This window comes from Sphaeramia orbicularis, chromosome 20, assembly GCF_902148855.1.
Source record: "Sphaeramia orbicularis chromosome 20, fSphaOr1.1, whole genome shotgun sequence".
Classification (NCBI taxonomy): domain Eukaryota; kingdom Metazoa; phylum Chordata; class Actinopteri; order Kurtiformes; family Apogonidae; genus Sphaeramia; species Sphaeramia orbicularis.
In genome coordinates this window covers 21324776-21345934 of record NC_043976.1, presented here as the reverse complement: position 1 = coordinate 21345934, position 21159 = coordinate 21324776, and the positions used below count along the sequence as shown (strand labels likewise).

The following is a 21159-nucleotide window of genomic DNA, read 5'->3' as shown; positions in this document are numbered from 1 at the left end:
AGCTTTGACCTTTATACATCATCAACAGTCAAGGCTTTTGTGTGGCCAGTGTGATCATCCCTGGAAAAGGTTCTGTTTCTATTCTCTGCCCATATCTTTCATTCCCAGGGAGAGGGGTTAGGCATCTTGTGTGTATGTGTGTGTGTGTGTGTGTTGATGTGTGAGGGAGATTTGTGTGTCTGTGAATTCATGTGCGTGAGCAGTATAGCCATACCTGCACCCCTGCCAAGTGCATCTCGTGTGCCCAATAACGATACCTGCTCCTCCTGCCAAGTATTGCTCTGATGTGGCATCTGCTCTTTAACAGGTGGATGAGATGTGACCTTTTCATTTAAAGCCTCCCTCCTACTGGGACACAGTTCAGGGTATGCAGCATCACTTTGACATCCTCTGGTTTCATTGCATCAGGGAATTATTAAACTGTAGACTGGCCGTACAGGCACAAGGTGTGAAAAGGTCTCTATGCAATCAAGAGCTTTTTTTTTTGTTTTTTTTTTGTCTTTCTTGAGCGACATGCATAAATTAGCATTTAGGAAAATCACATCTCTGCTTTTGTTTAGCAATATTTGTCAAAGAAAAAAGCAGGGACATCTTTTGTTCCTGTCTCACTCCTAAAAAAATATGCTCTTATTCATAGAATTCATAATTACTCCACAGGTAATTAAAATAAATAGGGTTTATAATTAAATATGCAATTAAATATGATCGATTTAGTAGTGTATTTAGAAACATTACCAATCTTTGAGGTTCATAAATTAAAAATAATTACTTTTGCTACATATTTTTACTCTCACTGAGCTTTTTTCCTGGTTAAATAAAGGTTATAATAAAAAAAAAAAATCTATATATACACATGCATGTTAGAGAACACTGACCGACAACATTTTACTCATAGTTGAACCAAGATGTTTCCAGCAATATAGTAATAGCTGCCTCCGTGAATGGCAGGCTTTGTTATAATAACCAGGCATTCTTTTATAATATAATAATTCCTCTTTGGTGAGTGGAGAGAGCTTTATTCTGCAGATTTCAAGGATATAAGACAAAGATTACATAAGGTGGATTTAACATAATATTAAAACCCCTGCATACTTCTTGTTCCAGAGAGACGACCCATGATGTTATGATTCTCTTTCTGTGTCAGTGAATGCCTCTGAGGTTTGGATAAAAAAAAAAAAAAAGTGTAGGAAAACAGAAAAATGGATAATGTGTTAAAAGAAAGAGCTGTCTGATCTCTTCAGCCATGCATTACAGAAACAATTTATAGTAGAAGCAACACATGACCTAATGCATAGCGCTAAAGCATCAACAGTAAAAGCATTCAGGCTGATACAAAGTGTTTATGGCAGCAAACAAGGTACTGTTTGCTGCCGTATACAGCACACTGTACTGCACTGTAAGAAAGTGATCAAATTACCTCCTGGTTCAAGCCGCTCTATCATGTGCCTGCTGGAAATGTCAAAACAAGATTCTGTTCTCCTGACTAAATTTGAAATCTTTTTTTTTTTCTTTTTTTCCTTTTTATTCAGTTAAGAGTGTGGTTGTGTTCTGAACAGGAGACTGGCAGACTGTGGCGGTTGCGTGTAAGCACGTTATGTAAGACTCATTATACAGTGCATTGCAAAAGATGCACTCGTATCGATCCACTTCTAGTCACATGACTCCGTGTCTTTGGATGTGGAGCGTATCCAGTGGACCCACAGGGAATGAGGAGAGAGAGAGAGAGTGGAAATGGATTGAAGAGACAGATCCAGAGAATAAACGTTGATTGAATCAGATTAGAAATGGAGCAGATTTGCTGAGCACGTAGTTTAGTCTTGGTTGGACAGAAATGAAAAAAGCGCAGAATAAAGAGGGCACAAGGGGACACACCCACCTGTCCCATTTGAATTACAGAAGAGTATCCCATCAGCCAGTCGATAGAACGCTAGTGTGATGCACTGGAGTGGAGTTCTCTATCATCTGATGCTGTCTACAAGCCCCATTCACAGTTATTTTGTCTCTTATCTGTTAAAAACGGACATCTCCACACATCACGTACAGTGTGTGAATGAGTGCTTGTGTGTGCATGAAGGTGTGGTTGTGTCAGGAGCCTGTGATGTCAGATAAGTGATATGTTTGCTATGCTTTTGAGGATTTTCTACTCCCACAAAGCCTTCCTGCTAGAGATCATCTGCTTTAAGTTAACTAGTGGATTAGGGATGTAGCAGTAAATATATTATATAATGTAGCGTAATGGTGTGTGTGACATGTAAGCCCTCCTACCCACCCCACCACCACCAACAGAGAAATATACAATCGTGGAAAAAAACTATTAGACCATCAAAAGTCATCAAAAACAATGCTTATGCGATCAAGTACTAACTCCTGTGTGTATCATGTGACTAAAACAGACAGAAAAGAAAACATGAAATGCCTAAAAGCACTGTTTTTGTCAATACAATGCCATAGATATTAATGTAAGAACTTAAGTGATTTGGTTACTATAAAAAAAAAACATGGAACATCAGCTCTTAAATTAAACTCTTATGAGCTATTTTTGTTGTTATCATTATATTTATCCAAACAAATGTACCTTTAGTTGTACCAGGCATTAAAATGAACAAGAAATTGAAGAAAACAAGGGGTGGTCTAATAATTTTTTCAACGACTGTACTGTAAACTAATCCGTGCATGGAAGGAAGTGTGTGTTTCCATTTGGTCGGACTGTTTGCTCTGCAGGCTCTGGTAAAAGGTTAACCAGAAGCTAATCTGCAGATCCTCTAGAAGGGAAAAAGATATTTATATGCTGCTTATTTCTTCCTCCTTGCAATCAGCAAAATGTTTTGACTGATGATGTCCAAGAATATTTTTCTGAGAGTTTACTTGTATCAAATTGCTACCTCCACCAAAGCAGATGTTTTGGCCTTTTTTGTTCATTCCTGTTTGCTTCTACAGACATCTGTGAAATTCATTGGACAAATATGGCTTTGCATAACAAATTAGATTGGTGGTCATCCACATCCTAGTTTTCTAGGACCAGTTGACCATATTTAAGGACATGTGCGTACATACACACAAATAATGAGCTTTTGAATGAAAAACACAAAGGTACCTAAAGGCCAACAGGATTCACACTGAAAAGTCAATGATCTCATACCTTATGTATGCATATATGTATATTATGATTAGACACCTCTGTGTAGATATTTATGGTCTATGTATATACAGGGGTTGGACAAAATAATAGAAACACCTTCACCTCAAGATGATAATGCCCCAATCCATACAGCTAGAATTGTTAAAGAATGGCATGAGGAACATTCTAATGAAGTTGAGCATCTCGTATGGCCGGCACAGTCCCCAGACCTCAACATTATTGAGCATTTATGGTCAGTTTTAGAGATTCAAGTAAGACGTCGATTTCCACCGCCATCGTCTCTAAAAGAGTTGGAGGGTATTCTAACTGAAGAATGGCTTAAAATTCTTTTGGAAACAATTCACAAGTTGTATGAATCAATACCTCGGAGAATTGAGGCTGTAATTGCCGCAAAAGGCGGACCTACACCATATTAAATTATATTTTGTTGATTTTTTAAGGTGTTTCCATTATTTTGTCCAACCCCTGTATTATATACATGGATACTCAGAGTTGATGTGTGCGGGATAAAAAGGCACTACATCGATATGAAGACCCCTTCTGGTTCGGGTGGGCAGGAGGGTGGGTAATTTACCAATGCTCTAATGTTAGTATTTGATGTGTGATGATGTGATATGTTTGGAAAAAGGAAATAAAAATTGTAAGTCATAAGAAAAACCACAAAGATGATAGATTTTGTGGAAGCTGTGGAACTACCAAAGCTACTAACTAAAAGTAATAAATACATAAACAAAGCTATAGCACTGAACATCAACTCAAAGTAACGTTAAATAAATATAAATATGACTATAAAAATCTGTGGGAACAATTTATATTTTTCAAGCTTTTATTTCCCCTCAAAGCCACTAATATAGAAGATGATGACCGACGGCTTACAGCACTTTAGAGACCATCAGACATTTCTGAAAAAACAGTAACACAGAAAAATCTGTCATTTAAACCCCTAGGATTCTGACACCATCAAAATAAACATCACTATATTTAATTCTTGCTCTCAGCAGGGAAATGCTAGTAACTTGACATATTGCTCTCTCTCTCTCTCAAGTGAACACACGCTTCTATGTACAGTATATTCATGCACTTAATCAGAACATGCCCCCCGTCGCACAGGAACACCTCACGTATCTAAACTATAATACACATGCATGGTGTTAGACAAACGCATACAGTGAAAGTGCATGTGGCCTGTGCTACTCAGCAGTGAGTACTGACTAAATAAGGCAAGGCATCAGTTGGCTTATCAGCACCCGCCAGGAATATATACCCGTCCCACCACTGATATAGCAGCCCGCCATCTCACTCACACTATCATCTCTCCTGCGTGTGTGCGTATTTGAGCCAATATAAATAGGAGGAAATATTTAAAGAGAATAGGAGAAACTGTCTGCTTAGATGCGAGAGATGTGATAAGGTTTCTATGTATTTGGCAGGAGAACAGAGACGCTGTGTGTAGTGTGTTTGTGTCCAGGGCTGTTTGTTTGTCACCTGCTGTGGGATGACCTCAGCCACTCACCACCTGCCCTTTTTGAAGAGAGTTATAGATCATCCTGCGCTTCAACATGTGAACAAATAATCCCAACCTTCAGTACAACATGTAGGATGCTACCTTGGTTGTCCCTCGACAGCAGTGCATCTGTGTGTCTGTAAATGTGTGCATCTGATACTAGTTCCACCTCTGCTGGATCCTTTAGTATGTGACACCACACACCTTTCAACTGAAGTGTCTGTCTGAAGTGACAAAATGTACAGTAGTGAAGAGGAATGAAGCTTACAGTAATTCTGGGAACTTCCAGTAGCTAAGTAAGCATTCAGAGTAAAGCAAGCCACATCAGACAGTATATTTATCCCCAGACATGAACTGCTCCTTGTCTCATATTAATGACAATGTGATGGTGTGAGGTAACCACAACATTTATTGCTGACAGAATCAAATACTCACACACGCACAAACACAGACATAAAAAAAAAAAAACAACCACATAGGCCTCATGTTACATATATCAGTAACGTTAAAGACCAGAGTCACAGCCAGCAAGTACATACGAAAGAGTTATAAATAATGTAGCTGATGCAACGGCGCATGCATCATGGGTTAGTCCTGCAGTTTTCGAATGAGCCACAGTGCAATCAAATTACACTGTGTAATGTAATCTTATTCTGTACTTCAACACATAATCATTATATAAAGTCACAGTTCCCATCTTGAAAGACGTCAATGGTCAAACCAGGTTGAGATGATATACGTCAGAGCTTCTATTAGAGCTTGGCAGATGCAAGTATTACCACAAAATGAATGTTAAAAATTAGTAAGTAAGTAAGTAAGTAGATTTTATTTCTATAGCACTTTTCACAGATAAAATCACAAAGTGCTTTACAGTTTAGAATAAAATGTTAATAAAAGCTTAAAATAACATAAATAAAATGTCATACATACACCAGGATAAAAACAAGACAGTAGTACAGAGAAACAGACACTAACACAAACACATAAAACATCAACCCAGGCAAAATGCCTGTCTGAAAAGATAGGTTTTGAGCTCAAATCCAGCCTGCGGGATGAATTTGTGAAATCCAAAAATTACACTGAAGATATTAACAATCAAGGATTTGAAATCATTTTAGTTCAGGTTTCAACTACAGACCAATTTGATCTCAAATACATCAGACCGATAAAATATGATCATAATACCCTATAAATAAGGACAAATCCAAATTTTTCTCTTGGTTTTAGTGCAAAAAAGTAAAATTACATAGAAATGCTTAGTTTTACAAACTGTCCTTTCACAAAAAATGAGAATGACCTGAACAAATATGAACAACCTGAAATGTTTTAAGAGAAGTCAGTGTAATTTTAACAATATTCTGCTTCTTATTAAATGTTTTGTGTATTTGTAGATCCACTGTGATCTGTAAGTTATAATACACGTGTAAATGACAAACTGGCAAATTTGCACTTATTCTTCCTATTTTCTAATTTCAGGTTGTCCATGTTATTCTTATTTTTAAGGAAACTTTGTAAATGTAAGGGTTTTCATAATGTAATATTACTTTTTTTTTTTTTTTTTTTTACAGTTATTATTTTACTGGTTCAGAATGCATGTGGTCCCTGAACTAAAATGAGTTTGACACCCCTGCTGTACACACTGTGTGAGACTGTAAAATATTTTAAAATATATTTGATTGATTCATTTATTCTTTGATTTGCTTCTATTTTGACACAGAATATATGAGATCAAGGGCACATGTTCAGTATAGCTGAGCAAAACATCACAATAGTTATGCAAAATAAAAAGGAATTCAGTAATATAATGAAACATTAAGAATGAGCACAGTCATTGAAATACAAAACAATCAGAATGAAGATGTGATCAATGTAAATTACCTTAGGGATAAAAGAAAAATGAGGTGAGTTAAAAATCTCATTTGTTCCAATTTGCAATGCACAGTGACTAAAATGTGATTTTCTAATCTCAATAAAAACAGCAAGATAAGATAAAACACAATAGAACGGTGTACCAGGGGGGCAAAATATTTTGACAACATGCTTGATCTGAGTCAGTAGGTATGATGTAATAAGAGGTTAGAGAAAGAAACAAAATACATATTCACAGTTAGAGTAAAAAGCTTTTTTTCCTCTTGGCTTCCTTCCTTATAATTTTCTCCCCAGAGTAAGTCAGAGGGTGGAAAGAAAAATGTAAAAAAGAAATCAGTAATGGGTGACTGCTTTGTTTTGGTATAAAAAGAGATTTTCGATTTCTTTTTCTTTTTTTTTTTCAGAATGTAGTGTATAATCTGTGTGACCAAGCAATCTATAATTATAACAACTGAAAAATATTGCATGAAAACTGTGTCCCCAGGGGTTGAAGAAGTACAGCCTGTGGGAAATGGCTGTGTGTAAATGTGGCTGTGGAGAGCGGCAGTGATAGGATTGGGTTTCACCGACATGCCATTACACTGTGTGGCCGTGGTTTGTAATCTCTCTGAGAATGGCACATATTCCTGCAGCTCCTCAAGAAATTCAGGGATGAGTCAGCCAGTCAGCCGGGCGGGCGGGCGGGCGGGCATTCAGGCAGAGGAGAGAGTCACGCTGAGTCCAAGGCTGTTACGAAGAGGTTAACTCATGTAGTGGTTCACCTGCAGTCATAAAAAATGTAGAAGTACTGCTTGTACAGATGGTTTTACCCACTCTTACATTTCCTCTACAGCCGCTCTTTGACATATTTTATGAAGATTTTCCCATAAGGTATTTCCCACTGTAATCATATAAAGTTGTATTTCTTCTACCTTGTTACACATCTACTTGTCTTAGTCTTAATAGAGCATGAATTCGGGGTTAATGACAGTCAGGCTCGATGAAGTGTGTTATGTTTTATATTAGACATTTCAGATGTATAGAGATAATGAGTGTTTCTATTCAGTAATCTTCATCTCTAAGGATTTCCGTGTGTGTGTGCTACCCTCCTGAGAATTTTCTTGTGATATGACAAGACATTATGTAAAAAAAACTTAAAAAAAAACTCCCAAATGTCTAAATCTGTGCATATTTTCAACCTTATTTCAGTATGCTAACACTCAATTTCATTACATTAGGATGTCTGATGGCAGTTATCGTGACTTATTTGTGTTCTAATTAAATCGCAGGTTCATGGAGAGCATGCCAACAATCCTTGCCTTACATGTAGTGTAACTTAATGATACAGACATCATCAATGGTTGGGAATAAACTGTCCTCAAAAGAGTGTCCACAGCATGTAGACTGTGACTGTGTGGTGATGTCTATAAATAGATATGCACTAGAAAGGGAGAGCATGAAATAAAACCTAAAATCAGTTGCAAAATTTTATTATTATTTTATTTTATTTTATTTTATTTCATTTCATTGCAGGGCAAGGTTTAGCCATGTAACCCTCTGTATATTGTAAATGAGGTGGTGATGAATGACTTGTGTGCCTCTTCATTCATAGTATTAGTTTTTTCTGTATGGACAAAAGTATTGGGACACATTAAATTCAGGTGTTTTTTCTCCTTTAAATCTCTCCTGCATACATCCTTTTTTTTTTTTTTTATTATCTCATTTCCTCTTTTGTCCTTACTGTTCAGCTACTTTTTCCCTGTGGAGTTTATATAAAACTGAAGAATAGACAACTAGACATGGAAATCTTATTTGTTTTCCTGTTTATTTTCATCAATAAGCACTGAAGAAAAATCTGGCAGTTCATTTGTAGTAGGGGCTCCATAATAGACATTTACATTATGATATAGATTTTAGCAATAAACATTTTTATTTTGGTGTTTAGGGTATAGTTTTATTCATATTGTTTAACAAATAACTTAATTTTACTCAGCGTTCATTCTTGTATTTTTGTCATTATAATTTATTTAAATGTTGTAGGTAGAGTTATAAAATATTTGTCACATTATGACTATAAATAATAAACTTAAAGAACAAGAAAATCTTATGGGAAATTTTTCTATGACATTTATATGTATCCTTTATTTAACCACATGAAATCCTTATAAAACATCAATTTCTCTTTCCAAAGAGTGACCTGGCCAACAGAGAAGTATATCCTCCTGAGACCCAGCAATGCAGTTTTGTCCTCTGTAGGGGACAAAAGTTTAACAGTTTTACTTAAAAAATGCTGTGCTGTGCAAAGGACATTCCATTAAAAACTTAATCAATAAATAAAAATAATTTTAAAAATGTATCTGGAAAAAACTCTTGCATTATGCAGTTTCCAACCAAGACAATTTTTAAATGTAAAAAAGCTAAAACTTTCAATTTCTCAGGAGGATATAGACATAGTTACTACAAATAAAGACACAACAAACCAAACACTTTCAAAATGTGGTTAGTATTGACAACAACTGACATGAAAATTTTTATTTGATAATGCATTATATTTGATAATATTTCAAATCAACATGAACTGGAGGTCTTACAAGCTCTATGTGTGAGGTGTCCCATTGTTATTTTTTTCCATATATTGTATATCTGTTTTATAATGGATACTGGTGCGGTCCAAAAGTACCTAACTGTTATTGCACATTCATGATGTCTTGTAGGTCTTTCTAAGTTCTTTATAAAATCCAAGGTGTCTCTGGATTTTTCTGTAATATCAGAAAAATATTGTTTAGCAAAACAAACACAAGTCATTTCCCTTAGCATCACCTGTTTTAAAACCAGTCTGTTTTTTGTACCTGCTAATGCAGTCGTGCATCTTTAACCTCTGAAAACTAATGTGCTCTGCTAAATCTGTTCAGCCACTCTGATTGGCTAGCTAGGCTGCTTTCACTCCAGATGTTCACGGATTGGATTATGGAATTATCACTTCTCTTGTTGATTCGGTGCATTACTTTTCCAAATGGAATCCTTTCATAAAGCATGCGACCACTCCAGTAATCACATTCATAGATGCTACTGTACCTAATGTACTCACATGTTTTGTGATGCATTTTCATCAGAATTGGTAGCAGCAACAAAGCTTTCACCTTTTTACAATAATCCACTGGATTACAGAATTCAGTAGGATATGGGCTACTAAAACCACTACATTCACTACGTGACGATATCACTTTATTGTATGCATTACAGTAATAGCTGTGATTTGTGTAATCATTAGTGTTGTTTTTGCATATTTTCTTGTAGTTCATAAAGATCATAGCACAGTTTTTCAGCTGTGGGCAGATGTAAACTAATGCTAATGCTTCTTTTGGCTTTGCACTGAAGAGGAAATTGATGGTTGTGTGTATATTATTGTGTGTGCGTGTGTGTGTGTGTGTGTGTGTGTGCAGACAGTGGGATGAATGGTGGCAGGAGATTGGAGGAGAGAGCACAGACCATAATTAAAACTATTCCTTAAGCTCAAGTGGTTGCCAGGCAATGTGACCTTTACTCACACAGGTTCAGCTTCGGATGTTGAGCCTTGTAGTTAAATGAGACACACCATGGAGCGGGGGTGTGTTTATGTGCGTGTGTGTGTTCTTTTTTTCTGTGTATGCGTTGCCTTTTGAATTGTAAATCTGTCACATTTGCGACAGTCTAAATAGTTTCAAAAGGGCAAATTGTGGATGTGTGATTATAAGTGTCCGTGTTAGTTTGTGTGCAGATGAGAATGTATTAAGGCTGTACAAGATTATTGTACAGAGTGGGTTTGTTCATTTGCAAATTCATCAGTATGGCCAGATGCCTATTTGGACAGCTTGCTCAAGTGTCTCTAGAGGTTACCATGGTTACTGCCTCATTGCCATCATCATCGTGTCAGCCATTTGTTGATTTTCTTTAGCTGTAGTAAAGTGAAAAGCCACTTCCATCTGAAGTTTGTGAGATAAGTTTTGTTCTAATGGTAGACTTCTAATAGTACATAGTTTTTGGACTTATGTACCAGAGATGTGGCTTATTAAAATATTAGTGTAAACATGACAGATAATATCCTTGTCATTCCGTGCTGAAGGCTGACTTATGGCCTGTTTCAGTAATGGCCCTTTCACCTTCTTATGCAGATTTGAACCATGCGTGAGAGAGAGAGAGACAAAGTGAATCGTAATCACTTACCACATCATTTACACATCATGCACTTCACTGTAACATGTATGAAAACCTTTCTGTGTTTATATTACGACTTAAACATGCATGAGTAATGCTTCCATATCATAGGATAGCCTACTGTGACTTGTATAAGTAGATCCACTTTGTGTGTCTGTATCTGTGTGTATGTATGCATATTTAATGACACACAACACAGGTTTAAGTTGCTTCATTATCAGATTTTGGCTTCTTGGTTAACAGTAGAGGGATGCTGCCTCTGACAGAAACATTGATTGTAACCCATTCAGAGCTTCATTTAGTATTCTGATTTTGACTTTTTTAGAAGTTGGGCTTTTCTCCAAATTCATGTTTGGAAAAAAAAAAAAAAGGCAGTGTGTTATGTAACTGATGAAAAATTGTGACATTTTTCACAAAATTTGTGTCAGCTCTCCAGCTAGGATACCACATTATCTGGTTACAGCTGTTAAAATTTGCCAAGGAAATAGTAAAATAAACAGTAATAGCTTTTTCATCTGTTTTACGTGTTTTATTGGACAGCCACAAAGTAAAATTAATCCTTGAATGAAAACATCACCAGTTAATTTAGTCAGTCTGAGTCTAATGAAAAGGATTTTATTTTTCATTAAGATAATAAAAAGATATAATGAAGGATAAACAATATTTCACACTGTGCTTTCATGGAAGATCTGATGTTTGTCCACATACAGGGAAATAAAGCATATATGAGATAGAGAAGCAACACTGAATCCAAAATCTGAGATTCAAAACATCTCAGCCATGTTTTTTTTTCTGCAGAGTGTAGTTCATCCTTATCCGCCATCACTGCCCTCCCCCTGTGTGTCATTAGCTGTATCAGCTGTGGCCATGTTTCACCAGCAGTGTTGACACAAAGAGCACAGAGCTGAGGTCTGAATCCCTGCCATTGCCCTTCACCAAAACCAGAGGGATCATCTCAGCAAAGGATTCTGTGTCACTCTCTCATCACACCCATGAAGACTCACATCAGCACTCAGAGGAAAAACAAATTAGACCATCACAAACATGGAAATGAAATGCATACTTATTATTGTCATTGGCCTATAGTAGACAGTTGCACTTTAAATTACAGTTTGTCAATGTGATAGGAACATATACAATAAACAAAATATAAGAAACACGATGCATAGGAAAGTTATTTTATTTACAGTGTATGTACCATGCATTCAGATGAAGCATGTGGCCTATCAGATGCATTCATACCATTTGGCTATTCAGATAGCCACCAGGTAACCTTAGATTCACTTATGTCAGTATATATATATATATATATATATATATATATCAGGGTAGAGACTGCGATCTGGTAGGATCGGCGATTCTACCAGTTGAGACTCCAATCGTAGTCTCTACCAGTAGAAACTCCGATCAGAGTCTCTACTGGTAGAAACTCTGATCCTGCCACTAGAAACTCCGATCGGGTTAGGGTTAGGGTTAGGGTCAGAGACTCTGATCGGAGTTTCTACTGGTAGAGACTACGATCGGAGTCTCTACTGGTAGAATCGCCGATCCTACCAGATCGCAGTCTCTACCCTGACATATATATATGTGTATATATATATATATATATATATATATATATATATATATATATATATATATATATATAAAAACATATTGCTATAACGTATACAGTCGCGGAAAAAATGATTAGACCACCCTTGTTTTCTTCCATTTCTTGTTCATTTTAATGCCTAGTACAAATAAAGGTACATTTGTTTGGACAAATATAATGATAACAACAAAAATAGCTCATAATAATTTAATTTCAGAGCTGATATCTAGCCATTTTCCATGGTTTTCTTGATAATAACCAAAATCACTTCAGTTCTTACATCAATAGCGATGGCATCGTACTGATAAAAACAATGCTTTTAGTCATTCCATGTTTTCTTTTCTGTCTGTTTTAGTCACATGATACAGACAGGAGTTAGTACTTGATTGCATAACCATTGTTTTTGAGGACTTTGGATGGTCTAAGAATTTTTTCCGCAACTGTATAACATATTATAACATATTGCATATTTTCTTCATGTCCTCAGGCCTAATTCCTGTATTTGTGAGAAGCACCTACACGATGCTAAAATCCTGATGCAGATGTACACACAGACTCAAACCTGTGTTTTTGTTACAGGCCAGATGAAGTCTCAGTACAGGGGTCTGGAGTAGAAAGCACTAATGGAAGATTAGGTCTGTTTGTAATCCACAGTCAAAAAATGTCAGAGGAGTTTGGGGATTTTTTTTTTTTTTCTGTTTAATCAAATCTGATTCTACTCATTCTTCTTCTCAGAAATGAAGTTAGAGAGGCTGAGTTTCAATCTGTTCTTCTTTGCCAGTTCTGAATTTGTATCATGAGTAAAACATATGTGAGGATTAAAAGTAATGCTGAAGCCGCAAGTTATACAGCTAAATGATACTGAAAACGTAAGCCTGGATTTTAGTTCTTAACACTGACATATGTGCACACACATATTTACTAAAGCCACGTGTCTTACAGTGACGTAAATTTAACTGATTTGATTCAGAGCTTCTGCAGAATATGTAATTATCAACTTGTCTCCATCCTTTCTCTTGCACACTTGTCAGGTCTGTTCAGACACTCAGTTATTGTCCCATTTCCTGGCACCCAAGCTTATGTTTTCACCCCTGCAAGTGTTTTTCATATTGCCTCGCCATGTTCAATTTATTCAAATGTCTTCATTGCTTTATGCTGCTGCTCATCACAGTGTCCTGAGTGCCTACTTGAATTTGAATACCATACTTTGTTGGCTTGTTTATACACCAAACAATACCTGTGTGTATAGGTAAAACATGAGGAAAAAACATTTTGGAAGTGCTTTGGATTGTTGTGCATGCTTATAAGACTAGGGAGAATTTGACCCATAAAGACCCAAACATCCACAAACAAACAAAACCATCTACTGATCTAAAATGTTTAATATCTGCTGATCTATTAATTTTATCAATACATGTAAATAATTGGTGTAAAATACAGTTTGGCATCTTTTCAAGGTCATCAGATATGACCCATTTGGACAGTCAGAGGCTCTGTAGTGAACATGGAAACACTGTCATCTTCAGCAACATTGATTCACCAGTAAAACCCATGGAGTTGGATCAATGACAGCGGATGGAGACACTTGTTTTATGTTCAGTTATCAATATATTTGCTGAAAAAGTTACTTTTTCTTTCATTTTTGATACAAAGTTTTGATATAATAGCCTTTGAATTTACTGAGTTTTCATGAACATCCAAATTAAATATAGGAAAATACATCATTTATAGTGAAAAATGCAAAATGTAGAGGATAATATCATAATAAATGGTGATAAATTACTTAAGAAAGGTTAAATAGAGGGAAAAATCTATTTGGGAACTATCAGAAAAGTAACACTGGGTCTTTATGGGTTAATAAGCCTAACTGATCTGAGAAAGTGATATTGTTTTTCTATTTTAAGCCCTGCTACAGTTACTGAAAAGCATGGCAGTACAGAAAGGAGAAAGAAGGGGGATGAACACAGAGCTCCGGCCTGCCAAAACCAACAGGGTGTCCTGAAATCCAAAATACTTCAATTATAGTATGTGGAATCTGTTAGACACGACCAAGCCCTAACATCCTCATTATACATCACCAGTGCTCTGTCTTCAGGATAAAGTTAGCTTATCGCATAATAACAGCCACCCCGTCTCCCATTTAAAGCCTTATTTGCTTGAGCCATTGTCCCCACTGCTGCAGCCCCTGGTAATGTGAGCCCAGACTTCAGCCCAGGAATAATTCCTGAATAATTTCAGAGTCGGTTTTAGCTAACCACTAATGGTGTTAGTCATGCTTGAGTAATCCTGAATTAGCACCAGCCTGGAATTCAATAGCAGGCCTGCTCGGATATAAGAGATATGTGCAGGGCAAGCTAAGTGCTAATTTGTACAGATTTCTGTGTTGCTACTCAGGACCAAGGGACTGGTTGAGCAAGATACAGGACTTTAACTTTCTTAAGCAGGTTATGTGCATTCGGTGTAAGAGCATCATCATCTTAAAGTATGAGCCTTTCTGTATGATGATAGTTTCTTTTAGATGTGGGTGATAAAAGAGGGTGATGATGTAAAAAAAAAAAAAAAAAATATATATATATATATATATATATATATATATATATATAATATAGTTAAACGTTGATGTTTACCACAGACAAGGTCAAGACTCTCTTCTGTCTTATTATATACTGTACCAGTCAGCATTCCAGTTACCATGCTTGGACTGAGGGGGAAGCGGGGGGGGCCCACTGTGATGGAGAGAAGGAAGATGAAGGAAAGAGAAAGGGGAGGGTGGGCTCATGAGGCGAAGGGGGTACAGATCTGTGTCAGCATATGTGAGAGAGATTCCTCAAATAGGCCATAGCCTGGGGAGTGACGGACTGAGGCTTCACTCAGGGGAATGTGCATACACGCGGCGTGCAATCACACGCAATTTTCAGACGTGTACATATACAAAAACACACACTCTCCAGCAGGCTAACATATGACTAACCCTAAAGAGGATGCAATAGACAGCCTAGGAGCCTGGGTCTGAAATTTAACCCTACAGTAAAATTAGAGAAGCTGAGATGCATACCTCAGCAGTTCTAAATACCCAGGAGCCCTCGGAGGGGCACTCTCTCTCTCTTTCTGTCTGACTCTCTCACTTGGTCTCTCTCCAGTTTCCCAAAACCCTTTTTTACATTTACATACCTTAGGGTCTGTGCTCTTTTCCTATTCTCACTTTTCTTTTCCTGCTCTCATCCTCCTTCTATCTCAAGCATGCACAATGAGATGCACACATGTTCCACAGAGAGAAAGAACATTCTCCACAATTACTGCCAAAGTGACTCAATGCTTTTCACACAATTCATCTGTCACGCTAATGAAACAGCCATGGATGTCACCAGATCTTCATCAATATTGTCTTTCAAATGGAACTTCTGTCTCAAAGGATTTACTTTAAACGTACTTCTTTCCACCTTTTTCCAAATCTTTACAAGCCATGTGTTTTTGTGTGCCATTTGCATTTGTGTTATGTATGCTTATGTCCATGTTGGATTTTGCATTTGTGTTATGCATGCTTGTGTCCATGTCGGATTCAAATAGCTTGATTTGCCTGGACCTAGCACCAACACCAGACAGGTGCACCTGCACTGCCCCAAACTAGACATGAACAGGTGTTGTTTTATATTCAGAGGCAGATTGGCCTCAAGCAGAGACGTTGCAGGCTGTCTGACAAGTTATAAAACCTCAAACTTTTCCAAAGGTCAGTCATGACCCTGCATATTGTTACTTTTTATCCAGAGTTTTTCCTTGAATCTGTCATCAAAAGAAATTAACTTCCTAAACGCTCTGGAAGGACCACTATTCCTCTTCAACCCTTTTCCTTATGTGTGCGACATCACAATAAACATGTTTGTCTGTCTTCATGTCTGCTTGCTACCTCCTGTTTGAGTGATAGAACCCATCACAGTTAACACTTCATGCGTTGTGGAAGGTGTAAGAGTCTGTAGAATGATATTTATCAATGCCAGCAGGAAAAGCAACCAAGCCTTTCGTCTCTCCACTCCACATGCCCATGTTTTCTCGCCTTCCATTTCACTCTTCACTCACTCTCCTCTTGTCCTACTGCTCTGTCACACCTCTACTCCCATCATTCTCTGCCTGTCACCTCCCACCCGCAGACATCCTGTCTGGGAACAGTCTGCATCGCTTCCTGTGTCTGCCTGTAAGTTTATGCCCACTCTACCTAAAGGGAACTGTTAAGATCCTTACAATAAGTCATGGGCATGCTTTATACATTCATGACACATTCATGCCTCCTTTCACTCGGCTGCACATTTCACACATTTCATAAATAGAAGCCTGCATGCCGTTGTTGTAGATGTTTTGGTAAGTGTGTGCCCTCAATGCACCGATTAGCAGTGTGATGTAACTTGAATGCTTTAAGGTAAATTTTTAACAGCAAAATTCCAAAGTCTATAAGGCTAGATCTGACTTTAGTTACGCATGTTTAATGGCTACATACAGTCACAGAACAAATTATTTGACCATCAAAAGTCATCAAAAACAATGGTTATGCAGTCAACTACTAACTCCTGTGTGTATCATGTGACTAAAACAGAAAAGAAAACACGGAATGCCTAAAAGCACTGTTTTTGGCAGTACAATGCCATAGCTATTGATGTAAGAACTTAAGTCATTTTGGTTATTATCAAGAAAACCATGGAAAATGGCTAAATATCAGCTCTTAAATTAAACTCTTATGAACTATTTTGGTTGTTACCATTATATTTGTCCAAACAAATGTACCTTTAGTTGTACCAGGCATTAAAATGAACAAGAAATTGAAGAAAACAAGGGGTGGTCTAATAATTTTTTCCGACTACTGTATTTTAATAGCTCAAAGCAAGAAGCAATGCACTGTGTGTGACTTAGTTCCTGTGAAATTCCTAAATTTAAATGTCTGTCTGCAGCTGGTCAGTGGATATTTTCCAGAGGCTGTGGTGTAAATGCAGCTTGACTGTGTTCCTTGTCTCTGAGCAATGCTGGGTCTTATTTCTGGATAGGAAACAGCCCATCTCTTGCACCAGCATATGGCTCCTCATGCATTTTAATATCTCCCCGTTGCAGCCTGTCAAAAACAAGACAGCCCTGAGTCCAAGGACAGAGAATAAGGCTGAAATAGAGACATCTGTCCGTTGGGGTCACACTGACAGAAGACATAGATGAAGGGGGAGTGGGAATGCGGGGCCGAATCAAGTGATGCAGCATCAATGGATGAACAGATGATGGAGAACAGTAGCATTGATTGAAAGAGAGGAGGGATGGTGAAAACAGAGGGGGAGAGAAGATGGATGAGTGGGATTAAGCAGGGTACCAGGAACAGCTGTCAATACTTACAATGATACTTGGTCAGCCCATCTGGATTCTTGCATTCCATGTTGCACTGTCATGTATGGTTTGAGCACTTGCAGCAAAGGCCTCACTCACTATCTGTTCATACACTCACTGACTAATCCACTGGCTTTGAATAATGCCTTTTTGCATGTTGCAGAATTTAATCTTTTTTTTTTTTTTTTTTTTAAATATCGGGTGTATCAGAAAGAGACGTCTTCCATTGCCGGTCTATGCATCTTCTTCTTTAGTTAAACAAACATACAGTATGCATATACAATATCTCACAGTAAAGTTTTCAGGGGATTTGTTAAGCAGGTCACCCCCTGGCCTCTCTCTGTCTTACCATGGTGTGCTCCCATAATACCTCTCAGTGCTAATGCTAAGCTTACATTGATCCCAATACGTATTACTCTTCTCCCTTTTGGTTTTTGAGCATCACCATAGTAGAGTAGATGCAGACAAATACACTGAAGAACATGATTGCTTTAAATATGTTAGTTTTACCTGCTGCTTTCTATTTTATCTACTGCAGTGTCACTGTCATTCATATTCTGTATTATTTCTTTTTTACTGAAGGTCTGTGTTTCAACAATCATAATATGTAACATAATCTTATTTGCATGTATGTGTACACACATGAAGTTTGGGTGCTCTTCCCGTGTGATCCAGCAGCAACGCAGTGCCCCAGACTGGATTAAGGTCTTGCTTGGATGTGGCTGTGCTCCATTTGGAAAATCAGGATTTGGATTTGAGATAGAAGCACAAGGGGAGGTGTTATGTTATCCCTAAGAGAGACAGACCGTGTGATACTGCTCAAAGTTGAGGAAAGAGAGGGAATGATGGAAGGTCAGACAAGGATAACACAGGAAAGCAGTTGCATCAGTGATAGTGAGAGGGTGTCTTACACAATCTAAATGCTATATCTTTTTGTCTGTGAAATCGACAGATATGTACTTGTGTGTCTACTAGTGTCTGTAAAATTGCTCATCTTTAACTGTTTTCCTTTTATTCCAGTCACTATCCTGATCATGTCGTCACTATCGATTTAACATGCAACTTTACTATTGTTTCTATTTATCTATTCTTTTCCAGAACGGCCCATGCCAGGACAAAAAGTGAGGCTGCAGACCAGGCCGCCATCTCTGCTGTGCATGACTCTGAAATTGCCAGGGCAGTTGCAAGGGAGCTTTCACCCAACTTCTACCAACCAGGTAATCTTCATAAATAAACTATCATATACAACACATATAAATTAAATATAAGGATTGCTTCTTCAGGCAAAGTGCAAACATTACACAGCCTTGGCAATGTCTCTATTCTTTCTAAATGGGTTCACGCTCTGAAAGGTAATTATGAAATTTTTGTACAGTGATGCCAAAAAAAACACAACAACAATGAAACACTGCAGCTTGAACATTTACTTAGCTTTGCATGCAAACACATTCTTAAAGTAGTGTTGAGTCAGACATACTAGGCCAGTGTTTTTCAACCTTGGGGTCGAGACCCCACGTGGGGTCGCCTGGAATTCAAATGGGGTTGCCTGAAATTACTAGTAATCGATTCAAAACAAACAAACAAAACAAAAAACTTGCTAATAAAATATATATAGTGATTTGAGAGAGACAGTCCCAGTCCATCCCAAGACATGACAAACTGTGAAGCTGAAACTGAAGCACTGTAGTACTGTTTATCTTTCAAATGTTCATTGTGGTCGGTTTCAGATGCTGCAGCTCTTTCATAATTCATAATTTGAGTTATTGTTTGTTCAGTATTAATTGTCAGCCTTGTAAATCCAAGCTGGACTGACTGTACATATCCTGACCAAGGAAAATAAAATTCTCACTTTGTATAGTAATCTCAGCCTGGCTTTTCTGCCTCCTTCCATAATAATACACATTATATAGCCTAAATTTTGTCTAAAATTAACCTTTATTTGTAACATAGTATAGCAAAGTAATACATGATCAAAAACAAATTAACTTTAGCAAAAAAAAAAAAAAAAAAGTCTCTGTTTTGAATGTCTGGGGTCACCAGAAATTTATGATGTTAAAATGGGGTCCCAAGCCAAAAAAGGTTGTGAACCACTGTACTAGGGTTATATGACATTAAAAAATGGCAACTTGTATGTACATGGTGGTTTACGGAACAATTCCACAAAAAAAAAAAAAGAGAAAACACCGCTATTTTTTAAAATTTAAATGGTGAACATAAAATAAATACACCTTGAGAAAATACTGAGATTGACCAACAAGGCAAACACTTTCCTAGATTCCTTTAATAAATCTCAGTTTATTGAATTTTACTGTATATGGCCTAACTGAAATCCAGTTGCAGCTCTTGCTGAGAATGTTGCACTGACCTCAAGGGAGCTTTAACACATGAATGACTTTCCCCAAGTGGTAGGGCATTTACCCAGCCAAGCTATTCTAAAATCCCCCTCGCCTCTATCCGTCCTTTTTACTACAACATCCTCAAGCAAGCAATGTATCCATTCCATCTGTGTTTTTAAGAATTAGGTAACCGTTAAGGCGGGGGGAGGGGGGGTTTGCTTTCTATGAATAATGATGTTTGCACAGTTTTAGAGCTGTTTACTCAGGCTGTGTCTGAGTCAGTAATAAGCTTGTTCTGGATGCACAAAAGCGTAGGGATTGGTGTTGCAGGACTGTAATCTAAGACTAGGTATAGTGAGGATGATTTCCAACACCACAAAGAAGGCTGTGTTTGTCCTTGTGCCCGTTTGAAGGAGACTACTGTACTCTGGGTAGAAGCCTTGTTTATGCTTTTAAAGGCCCATTGTAACAGCTCTGAAACACTATTCAAGTCCGCAGCCATAAACCGCTGGAGAAAAAAAAAGAGAGAACTGAAATGCCTCCTATTTCTGAAATGTTGTTTTTTCAGATCACATCAAACTTGTGTCCTAGTGTCATTTAGAAATAGCCTTCAGGTATAGAGTATGTGATGGACAAGAAAGCCTGCTGGCTCCTCTACCCAGACCTTCTCAGTTTTTCTCTGCGTAGAGGTTTAAATGGCACTGTGCCATGCTACACAGTAGCTTGCAGTCTAGGGTTTCAACTCAACTGTGGTTAGTTTACAAGGTAAGTTGAGTTTTACAGGGCAGTACTGGACATATAATACAACATAAATAGAGAAGAGTTCAGATCCTTTTTGGTTAAAGGGCTTGTGCTGTGCAAGGTCAGAGGTGGAACACAGGGTCAAAGGGAGGACATTAACACGAAGCAAAGATCACGACAAAACGTTTTACTCAAGTTATCTTGTTTTTCTGATTTCAAATAATTATGATACTATTTTAAGAGCACTTCAGTTTGGATTTGTAATAGAGCATCTACTTTTGGATAGGTATCATTAATCCATCTTGAAAGTGCTCTGTCATACCTTTGTAATTTGTTTTTATTTGGTGTGTAAGAGGTACACCAGTGAGCCTCGCCTTCTCCGCTGTGTGAAATATATTTAGGTCTATGAGCTAGCTGACCTTGGGCCCTTGCCAGAAGCCACCACAAA

The 21159-nt window shown here is 37.5% G+C and overlaps 1 protein-coding gene across 3 annotated transcripts in view; it reads left to right on the top strand.

The window, feature by feature from the left end:
• The window catches only part of jph1a (junctophilin 1a), a 31807-nt gene that overhangs the window by 3989 nt on the left and 6659 nt on the right, over positions 1 to 21159 (top strand). For all 3 annotated transcript variants that reach the window (XM_030123567.1, XM_030123565.1, XM_030123568.1), the window contains one exon: positions 18733 to 18851. In XM_030123567.1, the coding sequence (XP_029979427.1) occupies positions 18733 to 18851 (119 nt within the window). The remainder of the gene's footprint in view (positions 1 to 18732; positions 18852 to 21159) is intronic.